General features: G+C 41.2%; 2 protein-coding genes across 5 annotated transcripts in view; one reads left to right on the plus strand and one right to left on the minus strand.

The window, feature by feature from the left end:
• The window catches only part of usp32 (ubiquitin specific peptidase 32), a 49,702-nt gene extending 33,414 nt beyond the window's left edge, over positions 1–16,288 (minus strand). For all 4 annotated transcript variants that reach the window (XM_035154895.2, XM_035154894.2, XM_035154898.2 and 1 more), the window contains exons 1-2: positions 16,094–16,288; positions 2,842–2,969 (exon numbers count right to left, since the gene is read on the minus strand). In XM_035154895.2, the coding sequence (XP_035010786.2) occupies positions 2,842–2,969; positions 16,094–16,151 (186 nt within the window). In that variant the 5' untranslated portion in view covers positions 16,152–16,288. The remainder of the gene's footprint in view (positions 1–2,841; positions 2,970–16,093) is intronic.
• A 270-nt stretch (positions 16,289–16,558) lies between these two features.
• si:ch1073-145m9.1 lies at positions 16,559–20,681 on the plus strand. Its single transcript, XM_035154900.1, has 6 exons — positions 16,559–17,199; positions 17,324–17,419; positions 18,046–18,158; positions 19,119–19,242; positions 19,327–19,499; positions 19,629–20,681. Exons 1-6 carry the CDS (start codon positions 17,154–17,156, stop codon positions 19,692–19,694), a joined length of 618 nt encoding a protein of 205 aa, XP_035010791.1. The 5' UTR covers positions 16,559–17,153; the 3' UTR covers positions 19,695–20,681.
• The last annotated feature ends 622 nt before the right edge of the window (positions 20,682–21,303 follow it).

Below are 21,303 nucleotides of genomic sequence, written 5' to 3' on the forward strand. Positions count from 1 at the left end.
ACTGTGGAGCTCTGAGCGAAGTCAGTACCAAAACACTTCAACCAACTAAAATGGGCAAATGTAGGCAGAATTTCACTTCTAGTGTATGTGGGACAGTTTTATGATTTATCAATTTTAGGGAACTAGAAAAAGGTTATTTCCTCTATAGCATTTGGTCGCCTTCTGATTCTGAAACCTCTTTCATTTCACTACCACCAAAATAAGTGACCAGTTCATTTTATTATTCAAATATCAAATTTATAAAAAAATCAGTTTTAGTGTTTTCTGTTCTTTCTGTGTTATCTGTTCCTTGTTTCTACTGTACTGAAAACGTACCGAGCCGTGACCTCAAAACCGAGGTAGGTACCGAACCGTTACTTTTTGTGTACCGTTACCCCCCAAATGGTCACTAAGAAGAGCAATGGTCTGTAATTATCTGCAGAGTAAAAATACATTTGATTTTATTATGAAACTGCAGGTCAGAGACATCAGCTGAGTGAGCGGTCCTTCATATGAGGCCCAGGACACATTTGCGTTCATGCAGCTAAAAGAATGAGGCCACATGTGTCCCGGACCACCTCTAAGGGGTCTAAGGGACTGGATCTCAGGAAGCATTAAAGACGAATTTGCGTGTGTTCACATATGTAATAAGCGCTAAACAATCAGTTTTGAAAAGGGGTCTAACTGAAAATATGAGGTGGTGCTGAGATCTCGAAAATGTTAAATCATTGTAAAAGAAAAACATCCTTTGTGACGCCTTGTAATGTACAAAAGAAAAGCAGTAAATCGAACTGTGCAGATACACAAATAGTGACACTACAGCCAAATCTGAGCCCCTGCTGTTTGAAACACTGATTCTATTTTCACCCAATACAAATTATTGTGTATAGCATCATATGAAAAAAATAATCAAAATAATGTATTTGAACACATGATAGATCTAGTTTATGTTTAAATTGCTCTGGAAGATTAAAAATAACATCTGTTTCTTGGCTAAGTGATTAGGCTTTCTTTTAAATATCGGACTGTGCAGCAGTCACCTTAAATCTGGACCTCTGTCTGCTGTTATGGTGACAAACGAGGAGAAGAAGGAGAAAGATGCTGAGAGAAAGACGAGGGAAGATGAGCTGTAATGTTCACTGAAGTAAGCATAGTGGTTAAGGATTCTGGCAGGAGATGGGGGAGGACAGGATGACTAACACTGGCCTTGTCGATGAACTCTGAAGGAAATTTATGTCCAGAAGGACTGAGTGCTGTAAGAAGCCCTGGTTGATGCATGGTCTGCAGCCCCCATGAGCTTATGGTTTCTTCTGCTGTGGGGATATTCTAACACTGTTTTAGTTAACAGAAGTAACTATAGGCAATAAATTTGCCGTAGTATAATGAGGCTGTGCACAGCGAAGCGATGCACTGCCTTGCGTGAAATCCAGCCCCGTCCACAAAAGGCAGAATCTCGCCCAAGAACACGTCGGCTGAATGGGGAAAACTAGGACTGAACCGCGACCTTCTGCTTAAAGGACAACCGCTCTACCCTCTGAGCCACAGTTTTATAGGCAATACAATGAGGGCACATTGTCCCCGTAAATATTTCGCAATTTGCCAACAATAGCCAGATGACCACAATGTTAGTTATTAACATTTCAACTTGAAATTGAAACATGTGGTCAAACAGCTCAGTCAGATACAATTACAAGAGTCATCTAATGTAGGGCTGCACGATATTAGGAAAACATGCGATATGCAATAACGTTGTTTAATATCGCGATGACGATATGACTTGCGATAAATTAACATAAACGGTTCCTGTCTACGGACACAGAGACGACAGACAGCTCCACAGCCCGGCCGCAGCGCCGCCAAGTCGGGGGCAGACACCCAGGGAGCCATGCACAGCTTTACTAAGTCCACCTATAGTGTTAATTTGGGGTCTTTTCATACCATTCATTTGGGTTATTTTTTTTACAGTTTTTACCGGCCCTGTTCATAATTTACAGCTCCTCTCTGTGTCTCTATCATTCGCGCTGTACCAACCGAGTCAAGCCAAACCAAGCATGTCGCCATCTCCTCCAGCTCCATACACTGACTTAGTTTACGCCGCGCATGTTGATATCGCGTTGACGATAGATTTTTCGATATATCATGCAGCCCTGATCTACTGTAACTCTGGGTGTGTAAATTCTGATGTTGGCCAGAGATGTGCACTAGCTGAGGTTACATTTATGTCAGACAATAAACAGCTGTATTGTAACTTTAAGTGACAAAAAATTGCTTTAATTAAGAGATCCTTAACATACCATCGAGACAATACATATGTATTTGTGTTATCATTTTCACCATACTATAATTATATCAGTGATACTAACTACTAACTCTGATTTTAAAAAGGACCTATGGGACAGATCCCGTAAGACTGCTCCCTGGCTGTCTAATTCCTGTCCCTATCATGCTCTTTCAACAGGATAACAGGAAGTAAAAATGCATCTTAATGAGACCTGCAAGTCCTCGAGTGCCATGCAGAGCTTTGTGCTGGGTAAAACTATCAGAGGATCACTGCACCTTAATTAAAAGAGAACGACACAGAGAGTTCTAGGTGAAAAATGCTGATGTCTCCATTGTCACCCTGGCAGTACATTCTCTGGGAACTCCTATTCAGACCAATAGTGATCCCCATGTCCCACAATACATCCACTTAAAACCCCTGAGTCTTCTCCAGTTTGTCTAGAGTTAAAGAGAAACTCACTTCCACTAACACCGTCTTTTCTGGGCGTCTCTGGGATAATTTCTAACTATTTCATTTGCTCATGAGAAGTAAACTCTTCATATTGACTGTTCAGCTAAATGTAAGTATACAATGGGGCTTACCTCTGCAACTTTAGGAGGAACTCCATCTCCCAGCACTTCCCTGTAGAAGCACTGTTGAGTCATGTAATAGGAGAGGCCGCTGGTTCTCTTGAAGGCATCCTTCAGCCGTTTCAATTCCACATCAGTGACTACAGAGGAGAGATGATCAGAAGAGAGAATTCATTCAGAGGTGCTCAACTTTTTTTCACAGAACATGTGTAATTGTATGTGATGTCACACAGTGCTTTATTTCTCCATGAGAGAATGGTGAATATAATCTTTATAGTGAAATGAGGAGTGTCAAAAGCAAAAATCTTAACTGGATATAATAATGTATCTTTCATATACTTTTTACAGTGAGGTGAAAAAAAAGCTGACATAGTAAAGAGTTGTTGACAGTGAGGTCTGGGGTTTAATCAGGAAATGATTTCAAATGTCATTTTTGAAGCTTGTTATTAGCAGCAGCATCTGACCCTAATACCATTAGGGTTAAAAAACGTTTTTTTTTCTGTAATTTCTGAGGAAATGGGTAAAACTGTTATTAAATGTAACTGTTAGTCTTGCACATGTATTCAGGTCTGACATTTTTATGGCTTGAAACAAACACAAAATTACCTACAGTCCATTAAAGATGAGCTATTAACCATACTTTGGTCACTGTTGACTAATGAGTGAGATGGGTCAGGTTTACAGTTTTAGAGTAAAACCACCACAGCTAAACAACCAACAAGTCATCCAATATCCATCTTTTTCCCACAGAGCTGAAACTCAGCCACTACATGAACCATCATAAGAAAGAATGAATAATAACGAATGGTCAGAGTTGATTGAAGCCATCATAGTTGACCATTTAGCTGTGGATGTTCATATTTCACATTTGTCATACAAGTGCAGAGCCTTTTCGAAACCTGCCTGTTTACTTGGCCAGTGGTAATGCTCCGGTACCCTATGTTATAATTATTCCTTGTCATGTGTTGTACTGTTCTACAATATACTGTACATTTTTGATTGTTTGTGAGGTGGATGTTGTGTGCAGAGCTTGCAGCGAAAAATGCAGCTCTTTTGTTTCTTCATCCAAATCAAACACTGATGGAGTTTTCCAGTTACATGAGCGGCTATAGACTGAGCTGTCTGCTGAACTGGTAGAGATGTGCGGGTCATTCCAATAGAGCTGAAAACACTAACGTGATTAATCAACAGGTCTACTGACTTAAAAAAAATGACAATTTTGATTACAAATGTATACCAAACAATACAAATAAGTTCATTCATGATAACACATGTGTGGTAACAAATATGACTTGGCTGCTCTTATTTGTTTAATAGAATTTGATCTGATGATGAGACATAATGAGACATTTTAGCATTTAAATTTATGTATTTTTTTGCCATTTCGTAGCCTCAATGATTTCATAACACTATTAGACTAATGGAGTTAGATATTATTTGCTGTAATGTAGACAGGATAACTATAAACGAAGATGGATGACTTTGGGCACACAGGTTATTACACATTCAGATCACATTAGCGGTAGTTTTCTAATCTTCTCCAGTCTGGACTGAAGTTAAGTGTTTGTTGGCACTAAAACAAAAAAATATCATACGTCATATATGCCTGGTTCCTGGCCAGTCCCCCAAATAAAAACTTTCAAAATGAGCCGATTTGAACACAGAGGAGATCTGTGGATCCTCTGCAGGATTCACCGTGAGCCAATGGACATGTTGATGACGCCACGAACATTGAACAAGCACAAAAATGTATATCTCAGGATGAAAAGGCAGAGCCATACACATTAAGGACAGTGATGAAGATGTCAACAGAGCTTTTGGTGATAAGAGCTGACGCCAGTGTCGATGTGCTGTAAACAAATGTATGTGATCTCCACAGGCGTTTTTATAAGTTACGTCCAGACTCTGTCTGCTGCACCACCCCTCACCCGATTTCTGTGTTGTTGTAAATGCGTCTCAGCAGAGAATGTCTCTCTGCGTTGTCCATTTGTGAAAAGCAAAGTCCGGACCCAATTGTGGATATTCTGCAGAGTTCATTATGTCAAGTCAATATATGTCCACTCTACCTGCTGTAGATATAGAATGGGCTTAACACAACAGTCCTCCAGCTTCAAGCTGGTGTAATGACTCACTGTGTAGTAAGATTTAACTTTTCAGTCCTACTCTACAAATTATGTTAACTAGAAAAAGCACTGTGATCTGAGAACTGACCTTGCAACTCAAATGTAAATAACTTAGCCTTGTCAGTAGCCTGTTGGAAAGAACCCGGAGCCCACAACAGTATACATACATACATACATATATATTTTTAGGTTACACAGGATGTGATGAATTATTAAACAGTAAAGCAGATGAGTGAACACAGACTCACTTCCACTGTCCGGCCTTTGTAATATGTGCCAAGGCTGACAAGCATCTGTGCTGCTTACAATATGCTGCAGGTCACTTATCAAATTCATTGAAGTTAAAATGGTTTGTTTTAGCGCCCCTGTGATAAGAACAACTAAAAGCTTACAGGGTCAAGTAACACAGGTAACTCGTGTCACACACACTGGCAAATAAGTGGCAAAAATGTTACTTTTATTTTTAGAATTTGAGTCAGTTTCATGTGGTTATAAACTGTTTTGACACCAGCCTGTAGAGGGCAATAGAGTCCTTATGGCGTAAACATGAAGCTTACCCAACTTGCAGAGACATGTACACCTGCCAGGCGCACACACACGTGCACCCACGCACGCACACAAGTAATGTTCAGCAGTTTATAGCACTGTTTTTCTAGAACAAAGTACAGAGTCACCACTCTAATCACTGTGACTACAAAGACACCAAATATCAGACTTATTACATGAGGAACATCTGAAGAATACTGATCAGCTGCTGTTTTAACCAATTCATCTTCAAGCCATCCCACACATTGAAATATGTGACACGCGGCATCTATTGCTCTTCTGTTCGTTCTGGGAGAGGAATCTTTCACATGTGACTCTCTCTGAGGTTTCTACGTTTTTTCCCAATAGGGTTTTTTTTGGTAGTATTTCCTCACTATTATTGAGGGTTAAGGACAGAGGATGTCACCCCCTATGAGACAAATTGTGATTGGTGAATATGGGCTATACAAATAAAATATGATTGAAATATGGGTTGTCTTTAATCCAACCTCCCCCTGCAGATCAACCAGGTCTTGGTAAGAAAGTAAACAAGCAATTTTGCAACATCTTAAACTGTAAATTTAATGGAATCATTTAATGTACAGATGATATTGTATGGTTTTGTTTTTGCATCTGGTAAGGCATGCTGCTGACAGCAGGACCAAAGAACGATCAGTCCTGGTGACAGACTACACATGACTATCTATGTTGTACTAAAAAAGCACAATGCATTCCTAAAGTCATTTCACATCAATTATCACATTTGTGTTGTTATGATTTGCATGACTTCTTAGGATTCGGCTTTCTCTACAAAGCCCAAGTCCGACATAGTTCAACTTCAGCTTTATGAAGACTGATGAGAATGTGCTTATTAAACACTTGTATAAATAGGAGAGAGGGAATTGCTTACATGGCTGCAGAGAAGGAAGTGAGAGGGAATTATTCCCCCGTGAGAAAAAAAGAACTGATAAACAAATTAGAAAGGTCACAGCCAAAGTCAAAGGAGCATTTTAAACCAAGGCAGAGCAGCTTAGTCGTGAGTATGCTCTTGGTATAGAACAGTCTGCAGCACAAAAGAATAAGACAAAATCCAGAACCTATTGGTGATGCACTCTGTGTCCGGGATCATTTTGGTTGATGTGGGAGTGAAAAAAAGAACCCAAATAATAATGCATCATCACGATATCCTGACATAAGTAACAGGAAGATAAGCAAAAATATGAATTCCTTTTTTTATGTTAACACACTGCTCCATGTAGAGCAGCTGTCCAAGATGCCCCCTGCCCACACTCGGCACAATTTAAACACAGAAACTGTTTCCTGATGAGCAGCTCTATGACTAACTACTCAAGAAATGGCAAAAACAAAAAACCTGCAGTTGTAATTAAGGATAACCGCATGCAGTGAGTGTGACAGTGAGCATCTGCAAGCTGCTTTGTTTCAAAAGAGGGCAATTAAATGGACTTTGCAGGTGGACCATGCCTCTGTTGCTGCTGTTGGTTCCAAGCTGTATTAAACCTTTGTGGAATAATCCTATCCAACCCATCTTACACTTTATTGAGCACGGTGAAGAGTCAATTAAACCACCTCTGTCGCAGTTCTGCTGCAGGACCACAATTCCATGAGCCACACACACACACACACACACACACACACACACACACACACACACACACACACACACACACACACACACACACACACACACACACACACACACACACACACACACACACACACACACACACACACACACACACACACACACACACACACACACACACACACACCCTTACCTTGTCCTTATGTTAACCACTCGCCCCAAAAAAAAAGATATTTCTCACTACTTTTTGACCCAATTAACAGGTTTTTAATATGAAATGTGGATCCTCCAGAGTTCAGTGCATGTCTGAACACTCTGTAGCAACACTTGGGTAGCAGGGGCAAACAACCCCACACAAAACTGGTGACTTGTATAAATCTGAATGGAAGGAAAGGGAAAGAAGAGCATTTGCCTCCATCTTTACAAAAACTGACGTGCCTTTAAGTAAGACCCACAAGCCCCTGACTGCTTCAGTCCTCAGCAGCGATCAGACCACACTGTGATTTCAGTGGACAACTTCCAGGTGTAAATATGTGTACCTGTGTGATAATGGAGTATGAACCCATGTCAGCAGGTGTCATGTGTAAATCAGCTACAAGGTAGAACTGAACTTTATTCACATGATAAGAAACACAAAACTTTCTGCCAAACCAAACAAGCCGCCTGTTACTCCTTACCTATGCATTGAGTCTTTTATTTTAGAGAACAAAAAAGCATATATTCATCTTTGCTGTGTAGTTTCTGGAGAAAACCATCTTTAACATTAAAATTTTGATCAACATAGTCTCTTGTCAGTCTACGGTGATGGTTTCATCCCATCATTACTTTTACAAGACAAGAAGTGATAACACGTCCTCTGAATAGAGCTCTTCAGAGCAGACTGGACGCTACACTATACCACTAACTGGGACTAGCTGATTAGCATATATAAGCATAGAGGTGATGGATATAAAGGCCAAACAAATATTAACATTGGTGTGGCTTCCACCTGGAGACAACTACTGCTGCTGGAGAGGTAAGTAAGCTGTCAATGCAAAAACTTACATATAGAAAATGTGAATGTCAAAATGTCTACTCAGAGTACATAAACAATACTAAGAAGATACAACCTTTAATTTGGAAAATTTGAGAGATTGATTGTAAGACACTAAATCTAGATGATACATTTCTGTATCTACTGTCACAGACTACTGTCACAAACATTCCTTTCTGCTCAGAGACATAAGTGACGACGGACTTGGTTTTAAGCTTCTTAGCTATTAACTCACTCACTCGATGCAAAACCTGCCTGCGTAACAAGTCTCTGTCAGAATTAGGTCTTATGAATAGTGCTTGTTGCATATTTCACAAGACTGGTAGCTACATGTTTCCTTCACCCTGACCATGATCTCACAGACCTACTTTCAGAGAGCACTACCCCTGAAGGACAATAGAGTGTACAGTCTGATATTATTTTCTTTCAAAGCAGAGAAATACATTCATGAGAATGTTTTTGTATTGTTGCTTTCTTGTAATTAAGAATTGCCTCATGCTCTGTTTAGGGCAGTTAAAATAAAGGGGGATAGGGTTAGGATTGGGGTCATCTCTAGAATGAAGCAACACTATCTCTATTACTAAGTTTTATATACACATATAGATATAGATAAACATAGTGTGTAAGTAATGTACGCACATAAAGCTGAAGAAATGGTATTGGTCAGAAAACTGTTTAAAAGTCAAGGTTTCGGCACTGGTATTGTAACCCTAAACCACATTCAGCTCATCATGGTGCATGGTTGGAGCAAATAGCAGATAGTTGATATTAAAATCAGAATTAGAGCAAACATCAGTGTGTTCTTGAATCAAGTAGCTTCTGCAATATTGGACATTTATTTAATAAGGAGAACAAACCCAGAGTATTCAGATATGTTTGCTTTTACACTTGACATTTAACTCACGATCCTCTTTTTTCTCTTGATTATCACTGAGCTGTTTCTACAACATGACTGGAGTGGAAAGACACACAACACCTGTCTGCATTGAGATCTCACAGCTGAGGTTGAAGGAGCTTCCTGCAGAGATCAGAGACAGAACTGTGTCGAGGATCTGTCTACAAAATCTGCTGAAAACCTTGACCGGCACCTCACTAAAGCTGCTTTCAGATTTTTTAAGAATTAATGAAAAGAATTGATAAAGTGGAAAAGTGTCATATACTTACTGTTCTTATTAGGACTCATTAAAAGTTACCATAAAGATACTTTCAAACTCATTAAGTCCAGTAACAATCACTGCTGGCTCTTATTTCTTCTTACACAAGAGTTAGACAGCAATGTGTCACAGTGTGGCCTCTGAGAAATCTAGTTTGTGAATTAGAGTCAAGTATTGTTCTATAACGCTAACGTGATGACTAAACAGCACAGGCAGATAATAGCAAAGTTGTTACAATTAAATGGTGAAGAAAACAAAAGGATTCCAGATTAATGGGAACACTTTGTGTATTGTCATGCTGTGATGCAATGGGTGGACACTGGGCTGCATTAACTGCAGTAGTTACCATTCAATTCAGAGTAAACAATAGTTCTGATGCCCCTCCCCCAACCACACATTCTATAATGTCATACACACTCACACATTTCAGAAATAGACTTGAACATAACATTTCTCTCTTTGCTTCTCCAATATACACATACCTGTGTTGTAAAAAACCTGTGCATGCATGCACGCACACAAACGCACACACACACAGATTGTTGGTGTCACCACTACTCCACTAAGTTATCATGACAAAAAAGCAGCAAGTGGCACAGCCTTCTGCTGTGACTCAATATTTGCTGTCCTATGAAATAAGCTGGGCCTAGCTGGCCCACTGCTAGCAGCACGACTGGAATAACCCCGGCAGCAAACACAAAGGCTTCTGCAGCAGCATGACAATACTGAACTCACATGATCCCCGGTGACCTTTTAGTCATGGTGAACTGTCAACAGAAACACCAGCAGGCGGATACATAGACCTGATACAAAACACTGAGCATGGGGCTGCTGTTTAATGGTATAAAAACATTAAATGAATGACGACTGAATGCCATTTAGCTGCTTCAGTTTAAGGTTCATTGGAATGTTCATGCTGGTTCATTGTCACATTGGCATGACTTGCTCATGCTTTTGGGAGTCTGTCGCAAAAAATTGGTCATCTGAAGATTTAACTGTGGACTCTGGGAAACTACAATTGGCTTTTTTCCCCACAAAAGTCGCAAAGAAAATGTTAAAGAACCATTAGGAAGTACCTACAATTATGTGTAAATTAGTATATGTATTAGTAATATGGTCAGAAATTCCTCTAAGTTACAGTTGTTAACAAATGATCCACATTAAGTAATAAGATTAAGTTAATTCAAGACAGGAGTGAATAAACCTGGAGTTTAATCAATGAAACAAGATGGAGGTGTGGGTTAGAGCTACTTTGCTTTATTAAAGGCTGGTGGTAAGGTTTGTGTGCCCGTCTGTGTTTCGACCACATGCACCAATTCTGGGACTGCACTATAAAAACAGGTTCAATTCATTTCACTTTGCGATTACTCATTTCTGTCTGTGCAATTCAATGGCTCATGTGCAATCCAATACACTGTATATACTCAGCTCACAGTCTATATATTCTGCTTAGGTTGTATATATATTATTTCAATTATATTTATATACATCTCCTTGCATTTTTATTGACTGTTGACTTATTATTACTTCTACTGATGTCTGTTTTTTGTACTTTTTGCTGCTGCAACACATCAAATTTACCCATTGTGGGACTAATAAAAGGATTATTTATCTTATCATAATTATCGTATCTTATTGTTGTTAGAACTGTGTGCCACACACTGTGTTCTATTATCGTTATAGCATTACTGTCCCAAATTCTTCCATTCTGTGTACAACCACAACAGAAAGATGTTAAAAATGGGATGTTTACAGTAGTTTGTCACACCAAAGGACAACAAATCTTAAGACTTTCAGTGGTTGAACATAAGTTTAACATTTAAACAAATCTGAGACAAATACTTTCCATGTGCACACATCATGGACTTCTCATGGGGCTTCAGTAACATGACCTTGAATTGGGTTCTTGTACTAAATGGAATTGCCTGATTTAAAATCAGAAATGAGTTTGGTGTACGCAGCCCAATGAGGGTTGGTTGATGCAATTGTACAGTGATCACATACATAGTCCAATCTCATGTACAACTGACAGAGAGGGCACAGAGAGGTCAGGTCTGTCTGCCTGCTGAGAACTGTATGCTCGTGCAGACCATGCAGAGCTGAAGGGGAAACTACCCGTGTTAGGACGAGCTTGTCTGCCAAGGATTTTAAATACTGGATGTTGTGAGAGCCCACCATCGCAACAGGATTTCTCCCGATGCTTCTGATGGCCAGTCTCACTACAACATACAGGTCAATGCGTTTGTGTGAGAGAAAGAAAGATAGTGACAGCAGGTTAACGAGTACTGCACACAGCTCTACAATGAAGGAATGGTGTAAAACACTGAGTTAGAAATCGTTTATGTTATTATGAGAAATTGTATGAAAAAGTCTAGGTAATAAATAAATTAAAAATACTGAAAGACCTTTTCACCATATCCTGCAGCTCTGATACGCTCTGATAACTTGATACGCTATCATGCAAATTACAACAATTTAACAATAACCTGCCTATGTTTCCAAAGCAAACACCACACTGGAAGCCTTTGTGGGAGCGGTAAACAAATCTACATTCACGTCTACGGAATACAAGGTAAGAATGCAAAGCAGGGGTCTATCATGCAGGCTGATAAGGCCTGCTGACGTCAACCAGAATGAGACTATGTAGTTACTCAGGTGACTGTAAGGCTGTGCCATTAGACAGATGACCATGGTGCTTGTATTAGTCAACTATAAAGCGGCAGTCAACCACAAAAGGGTCGAATGGCCCGTGAAGGTACTCCAGGGAATTTCCGGGAAAAAATAATTATTAAAAAAACTTTAGTCAGGAACTTCATTCATGAACGCACAGAATATACAACCTGTTTCAATATGTCCTCCACAGCCCTGCCCATACAAACAGGTGTATAATTTTCCATTGGACTTTATCGCACAACAAAAGATAGGTCGATGAGGTTAGATGTCACCATTCAGGGACTGCGTCCTTTAGAGGACTCAGTCTACTTGAACTGTAGAATTCGTAGTTCAAGTAGATTGTGAAGGCTGAACCAAAATAAACCGTCTGGTCTCCTATTTGCGTCGCCAGCTTGTCTCAGGCTCACTATTGCATCATTGCCTACTTTGAGTAACTGTGCCTAGTGCAGCTTGCCTACCAGCATAGCTAGCTTGTTAGCTTCTTCACCAATGATAAATAAATCCTAGGCTAAGATGGCCCCAGGTGAATCCACCCACTGAATCCTTTGTTTCTCGTTATTGAAATGGGACAGCCGAGTTGCACTACTGTGATACAATCGTCTTCAAAAGCAGCCTCTGAACGATGCGGCCACCGAATTAGGACACAGCTATTGTCACATAAACGTGTCGATCACATCCATCCGACATTTTTACCATATATTTACGAACGTGTTCATGTGGAAGATGGATTCCCATGTGTCACAAAAAAATTACTGCAACACAAAAGCTAAACAAATTATGGCTTAAGAATTACCTCTGAGGTTTGGCAAGACTCCTGACAAGGTCAGACAGGAGTTCTGGTAATTGAACATTATGAGGTATTGTTTGTTGCAAGGATTTAAAGTCACTGCTGTTTTAGCAGGTATTCTTTCACTTCAAACATTACCCTTGATGTTACTTAACACAGGATCACACCCTCCTTCTGGACAATTTCACAATAGCTATATGGGATTTATCTTCATTCATGAGAAATCCTGTTTTTATCCCATCCATTTTGTACACTGAAGCACACAATGAGCATGATCAGCTAACCACGGCTATGAAATTAAAAAACTAAGGACTTCAAGAGCTTGTCGTTCAATCAAAAAGAAACCCTGATCCTTATGATGGAAAATTAAAGACAGAAATAATTAAAATTGATGACTTAATTACATATACTTAGTTTCATACAGGTTTTACAGTCCAATTACCCTTACAAGTGACCTATTTTTTTGAATGTTTTGACTCCAGATGACCTCTCTCTTTAGGCTATTTTATATCTTCAAAAGATTTTTCATATACGTGAAATTTGGATAATATTTTCCTGATTTATTGAAGAGCGACAACTTGTTACGTTGAGTGCAGACGTCGGCTCCAAAGCAGGGACAAAATATCAGCATTCGCATGCAATGTGGCGACAGTAGATGTTAGCATTTGTTAGCTAAGGCCAGAGATAACTAACAGTACTCCGTCTGTTACAGCCCCCATCTGCCTGCTGCTCCTCCAACATGTTTTTACAACACACGACAAATGCTGGGCTTGCTGCTCCTGCATCTTGGAGACTTGCTGACTGGGTTGATGCTGGACAGTATCAACCAAATCATCACGTTAAGTAAAGACTAAACTGTACAAAAACCATCAGGAATTTTACCACGGTATACCATGAAGCCGGGTAATCATTTCATCCCTACATATATGCTTAGGTTGCACACTGGTGACCAACTGTTTTTGAGTTTTCTCTGCCGCCAAACGTGGTTTCCTACTGAGAGCAGGTGATGGTGATGCGATCGCATCTTCTAGACTGCTAAGTTATTAAAGCGGTTAACGCTAACATTGGTTATGTAACAATTGCAAAAACTCACATGTATCCCCTTCAACACACTCTGTAGAAAAAAGAGAGAGTACTGCAACTCTGAAAACATGGATTCTGAGAATCCCTATCAGGCTGTAGTGGACCACGTTGTCCGCCTACTATTTTGGTTTTTCACATGTGTCTGTTCAATCTCTGCTCTACATGGAAACTTTGTTTTAAAGTTAAAGTTCCTTTTACGTCTACAGTGGTTAACATTATTCATAAATACACCAGGTGTATCAAGCAGCCACATTGTTGTTCTATATTAATTCACAGTGACAGCACTTCCTTATTTCTTATCCATTGCAATAGAATCTTTATCTGAATGCATCACACTTGTAATGCACAAGCTTATACAGTACTGATAAAAGGTTCAAGAATATTTGAGCATCAGCTACTTTGATAAGCTACTGTGCTTTGAGTCTGGGAAACAGGAATATCTCAACATCTCCCCATTTTACAAATATAATAGTTTTATTATAGGTGTAAACTAGCAGTTCTGTCATGTTGCAGTTAGAAGGGAAGTGTTTGAGTCCACAAAACACTTTTGGAGTTTAGGGGTAAACAGCATTGCAGGCATATCCAATTCAATTGAAGTAACTGGGAGACCACAGTCGGCTCTGGGCTGAGGATAACAGCGGACATTTAGGCTAAAAACATGGTGTAAATTACACCATTTCGAGTGTTATATCAATGGTGGGGCTTTTGGACACTTGGGTGACACCGCAGGAGCAGTGAGGAGGCATTATTTCAAGAAGTGGTCCCAGTTACTTCTATTGTATTGGATTTGGCTGCAACACTGTTTACCCCTGAGACTCCAGAAGTGTTTTGTGGACTCAAACACTTTCACCCACCCCTCCATCGGCATAGTGGTGAGTAGATAATGAGGGAATTTTCAGTTTTGGGTGAACTATCCCTTTAAGTTAACATCAGTCAAAGGCCATAGTCATGAAGTTAAATATGAACACAAGGAACAGACTAGACTGACTTCCCTGTATGACCCTGGTAAAGATATGACAGTTTCCTGGATGAATGTGTAACAGCCTCTCAATGCCTGGAATCCAACCTGACAAAGGTCAGCTTTTGCCAACTGGGGGAGTAAAGTGCAGCAAGAATGCCATCAGGGATAAGACCTGCTATGTGCTTCCTGATGAATGCTCCCCCACATCTTGCATAAGTGCACCAACACTGGGACTGTGCACGAGATGCAACACAGCTTGGGTGAATGTAGACGTACACCTGCATACAGCCTGCAATGGCAGGAGGAAACCTCAGCAGAAGCACATATGGGTCTGTGTGAGAAGGAGCTCAGTGGAGGACGGTGCGGGGGATACAGGCCTGGAGTCACTGCTCCATGTTGTCAGAGATCAAACGAGGACTCGCTCGGTTTAAAAACAGCCAGTGTAGCGGCAGCAATGCAAAGCCCATCTGTTTGTTGTTCCGCCAAACGCACCGGACTACACCGCGAGCTAGTGTTCGAGCAAGCAGACAGTCCACAGGCGTGATCCGGACACTAAATAAAAAGAAACCGTCTGGACGCATTTCCCCCTGTGAACTTAGCTGTAGCGAGCAGCTAACAGACGCGGGGGGGGAGCTAGCAGCAGCACAGACATTAAGCTAGCCGTTTGGGATAAAAGCTAATAGACACACTGGGCTGTCGGACAGGAAAGTTCGCCCACATCCACGGTCTGTCTGCCAAAGTGTCTGGATGAAATAGTGCCATGCCCGTTCCCTCCCGGGCCCCACAGCAAAGTGACAGCGTCACACCAAACACCGTTCAAAAAGCTGTCAATTTAACGCGACGCTGCTGAAAGGGAACGGCTCGGACGTCACAAATGACAGCCAGTGTTGTATCGATGCTCATTTGAAGAATGCACCGTTTCGAAGTGAAATTAAACCATAAATAGACTTTAACGACCATTTAATTCAGCTTTATTTACTGGGAAACGATCCTCGCTGCTGCCCTGCTTGGTGTATTTTTGAGGCGAAGGCTACGGCTGAAAACACAGGCTTAGCTTAAGTTAACCTTAAGGCATAATTAAAACCCAGACAGCTTTCCGTTATGCGTCTATGCCGAATACAACCATGGATGTGAGCGATGTCGCAAAGGACGTGTGTTATTTTCTGACGAGGGTCCATCCTGTACAATCACTGCGGCCACTTAAACCGCTAGACCCCAGTGCGTGGTCCGGACGTGCTCCTCATATGTACCAGGTTAGCCTGGTAGCTATCGGCTAAGCTAGCGCCACTGAGGTGGATTTAGTCTGTTGCTTTGCGGCTTACCTCTCTTGACGGCCTCGTCATACGACAGGAACCCTATCCTCGACTCTTTGGCCCCCATGCTCCCCTCATTTCACTGCGACCTGAGGAGAGAGGTGTTGAGTTGGCCCGGGGTGTTTGTCTCCTTATCCATTTATTGTGAAATCGGTTCCTGGTGGTGTGTGTGTGTGTGTGGTGAAGGGGTGAATGTTTTCAGCGACGCCTCCACTCTGTCACATGATCGGACTCCACAGGTCAGTTGATCCGCTCCGTCTAAACCAGAGGAGTGACGGACACCGAGGGTTGTTTTCACGTCCTCTGCTCCACAGTGTTTACCTCTATGTTTGTTTTTGCAAACTATAAACAGACATTTGGATTCATAACGCGCAGTCACACCGAGCTGCTAATGTGTGTGCAGATAGTATTTACAGGAGTGTGAGTGGCGCCATCTGGTGGCTGATCCGCTACTGCTCCATAACTGTAACACCGCTTTATAGTTTGATTGTGACGCCTTTATTGTATATTCAACTGTAATGTAATTCATGTGTTCGCGTAGAGTCGTATTTTATCACGGGGCTTCATTTGCCTCCTCGTGTTTACATCGAGGCATTGCGCCGGCCTCCGTTCAAAAAAGCACCGGTTTAATGTGGGCTGACTCTCCTCTCAGAACACCACTTAGCGGATGTTCACGGCCGCGGTTGGGAAACTAACGCTTCACTATAACACACCGTCAACAGCTTCTTTCACTGTGGCGTCTCCTCGCACCGAAGGCAGCCACGTGTTCGGTGCTACATACCCCGACGCCGTGTCGTTAAATGTCTCGGTTTTTACAGTGGAGTTCGGCGGGGCGCGCTGTGAGCGGGACACACGGCACCGCAGCCTATAGGCGTCGCCCAGCGGCTGTGACGAACATGACAAGCGCCCACGGCCGCGGCTCGTCACAGTAAAAGCAGCAACATCTGAGTGGAGCAGCTCGTGGGACACATCCGTGGGTTTGTTGTGCTGGAGTTGAAAGCTACAGACGTGGATTTGTTGTGCTGGAGTTGAAAGCTACAGACGTGGATTTGCATGAGCACGCTGCTGAATGGAGACGGGACTCCACGTTTTGCTGTACTGGCCCAATATTATTGGTGGGGAACACATGGTTGGATTATAAGGAAGTGCTTTCTGTTTGTGGATATTACTGCAGCTGTTTCTATGGACAGCGATGCGGGTGATTTGTCTTGGTTGTTCTTGTGTGTCTGTCTCTTCCAGGATACATCAGGATTGGCCTCGTGTTTGCTGCATGGGCTGCCTCTGAGACACCAGCAGCCTTCGTCCCTCTTTACTCAGTCTTCATAGCACTTGATGGTAATGTAGCATGGGTTTACCTCGTTTGACGTGTAGCTCCAACTTTTGTTTGTCTCACCTGCAAGTCGTGGTGCATCAGAATCCGAATCAGAATTATTTTTAATTGCCAAGTATATTTTCACATACAGGAAATTGACTTGGTGTGGTTGGTGCATCGGACATAAAACAACCAATCCTATCACAACATATAAAAGATCCACTTCATTCAGAGGGAAATTATTTTTATATATTAATTTAGTGCTGTATTATATCAATGGAGTGTCCCCTGACACTACTTGGAAAAATAAAGAAATATATTTAGCATATTCATTTGTTGCCTGCTAGGAAAATGATTTCTCTATCTGCCACCCGCCATTACAGCAATGGCAGGAGACAATAAAGAGTGTGTACCTGATGGAAAATAACCACAAAAGCTCATGTAGGGACGGATGTGTTTTTGGAAAGAAGGGCCCCTGTAATTGAATATTTAAAAGTACTACAATGACACAGAGTTGTTCTGACATACTCAAATAAGAACAGATACGGCATCCGTCTTCAGAAAACAATGTAACAGGATACAATTATTTTCACTATTGGGTATTTTCAGAGTCATCTGTCTCTAGTGTGTCATGATGTGTTCTGTGCAGGAGTGGATGGGTGGCTGGCGAGGAGGCTGGGCCAGAGCTCCAGGTTCGGGGCCTGGCTGGACGTAGTGGTGGACAATCTGGGGAGAGACATGCTGTGGGGCCTGCTGTTTGAGGTCTGGTGACTGCAGAACATGCAACACACACAGTGCTGTACACACATGTTCACACCAGGTGTTCACTTGAAATCCTTTAAATGAGTATCTTTTAGATAAAAAATGTACACACACACACACACACACACACGTGAGCCCTTTCATTCAGAATGACAAACACAAAACACATTTTTTCCCGCATCTTTTGTAAGGAATTCCCCTTTTTTCTTTTAAACTCCTAAAAGTTGATTAAAGGACAGAGCCAATGTTTTTCATGTTTAACACTTTACATTTTAAACAAATTCCATCCCCCAATTGCTACTGCTCAGACTCTGGCTCCAAATAATCAGCTACAATATGAATCATGCTCAGTATTATCCAGTAACATCTCTTCCACAAGCCTTCATAAAAACGGAGACTGACACGAGAATCACTCCTATCTCTACAATCTGTCCCTTATGACACAAGGAAAGATGATAACTGGTTGCTGTTTGCAAGGTGTATGATTCTGTGGTTTTGGAGCTTGGTCCATTATTGATTGACTGTCAGGATACTTCAGCCTCTGCTGCATTTGATTCATCTGTCTCTCACAAGTGTCTCAGGTTTTAAATAGTGTGACTGAAGTTCTCTTAGGATGTAGAAGGAAAAATGTGAGTGATGTTATGGAGGAAAAAAAAGAAAAGATTAGTAAGTGAAAACAGATGTAAATATACATTTGTTCTTTTTTGGACTGTTTGTTTTTTAATGGCAAATGGTAAATTTATATATGATTGTGGTAAAAACATTACTATGGTTCTTTAATAGGCATTTTGCTCTTTGTGACATCACACTGAGAACTCACTCAAACACTTGTACTGTTCTGTATTTGAAGCAAGACAAAGACATAAAAACTTCATGTGTGACATTGGTGCAAGACATAATGTACAGGCATTGTTCTGTAATTTATAATGTTTGTCTGTTGTCGTGTGTGTTGTTGTCTAGTGGGGTTGGCTGGTGTCTGCACTGGAGTGGTGTGTGTTTGTGTGTAACCACAATCCCAGAGGTGACAACTGGAAGAACAGCTTCACCAGCAGCCCTCGGTTCATACAGGTCGTCATGGCAAACGGTAACACTCTGCCGCTGTAAATAAATGTGCAGATCAGGTCTAATCCCAGATTGTGTGAGTTCATTTGAATTTATGTGCTGTTAGGGTTCCGGACACCACTGGGCACATGGGTGGTGAGCGGGCTGCACTGCCTCCCTCTGTGGCTGTATGGGTATCAGTGGGGTTTCCTGTCTCACTGGTTATATCTACCTCTCTGGATCCAGGCCCTGGGGACCATGCTGCTGGCTGCAGGGCGCCTACTGGCTCTGTCTGCCGAGGTAAGAACTCGGCATTCAACACCCAATCCCCTGCGATGATCAGTAACATGACAACACAGATGTTGAAAGACATGTAGTTGCTGCTCTGTGGTAAAGTTGTAGATGTACTCCCGTCCCTGTTCTCTGCAGATCTGGTGTATATGGACACACATTGAATATCTCACCAATGATGAGCCAGAGGAGAAAAAGAACTGAAAGCCTCTCAGCAGAGTCGGCTTTCACTGTCCTGTCTACACCCTGATGTTATTCCATCACTTTTAGATAAACAACGGTCAGGATTACATTCCCTACTAACTGAAAACTTTGGGTTAAAACATGTATCGGTGAATATGATCACTTTTGAGTTTTGGTTATCCTCTGCTGAAATAAAAGGTGTGGCTAATCTCACCTCTCCCACACTGTCATGTGAGAGTGTGATGCAGACTGTGGACAATGAGAGACTCAGGGAGAAGAAGCCTCTTCAGCTTGTTTAACTGTTCGAATGAATACAGGAATTTTAGAACTGTTATTTATTGGAAACACAGTGCCACAGAGTCCAGTTACTCTTCAATCAGAGAAACAAGAGGAGTCAAAGAAACATTTTGAGACAGGAACGTCAGCAGGCCAGTTAAAAGTGTAAAAGTACCTAAACACTGACCGGCCAAAATATCCTCACTTTCCATAAATGTCCTCCCTCCGTAAGGTCTATGCTCAAATTGGGTCCCCACAAATATGTAAGTACAAGTACACACACACCACTTTGTGTTAGTGATAGGACTCTTACTACCAAAGAGAGGTTGCGTGTGCACATAGCTCATAACGATACAAAGCAGTAAGTCAGTATAAAAGGGATTCAGATTGTGTAACACTGTAGTAGAAGTAAAGTGCACTGTACACCTGCTGCAAAAGACATGAAGTGGCTGTTTGTAAGTGCTCAAAGAAGTGTTCGATATCTTAACTGGAGCTATTACAAACTGTTACTAACTTTATATATGCAAAGATGCATGCAGTTAGATGATGATATATTTAATGTCTTATTAATGAGAAATACTGGGAACCAATAATGTTTTTTAGTTGAAATATAGATTTATTTTTGTTATGTTCTGTTGACTGTTTTTTGCTTTAGGCTGCAATATTCTTATCATTATTGTTATTTTTTCATTAGTCTTAAGTTTACAATAAAAAACTGTCTGTGAAACCTCATGAAAAATGTAAATATTTGATATGTTCACAAAACCATTTGCTCAAACCTTGAAATTGCACATGAAAAGGATGAAAAGAGAAAAACATTTAAATAGCAGATTTGACTTTTATTGAATATGTGGCGGGCAGCACGGTGGTTAGCACTGTTGTCTCACAGCAAGAAGGTTCACATTTTGAATCGCTTCCCCCCACAATCCCAAACCATGCAGATTGATTAAATTGGCTGTAGGTGTGAATATGAGAGTGAGTGCCCAGTTGGCTCTGTGATGGGCTGGCATGACCTGTGCTGGTCTCGCCCAATGTCAGCTGGGATTGGCTCCAGCTCCCCCCGTGACCCTCAAGAGGATAAGCGATATAGATAATGGATGGATGAATCTGTGGTAAGTGAGCTTTATTTTACTTTTTTAACAATAATCCCATTTGTAGTAAGTCTGAAATTGTCTCTGTGAGGTTACTGTGAGCATTAATGCATAGAGATACTATGACTTTCTTGTTTCTCTATAATGTCAGGTAGGTGATGCTTCACATTGCCGGTGCTTCGTACTAAAATGCTGAAAGACAGTCATTGGAAGTGTTGTAACAGTTTTTTGCCTGAAATATATTTTTGAAGAAGGAGTCACAA

Source organism: Hippoglossus stenolepis, chromosome 4 (genome assembly GCF_022539355.2).
Source record: "Hippoglossus stenolepis isolate QCI-W04-F060 chromosome 4, HSTE1.2, whole genome shotgun sequence".
Lineage (NCBI taxonomy): Eukaryota > Metazoa > Chordata > Actinopteri > Pleuronectiformes > Pleuronectidae > Hippoglossus > Hippoglossus stenolepis.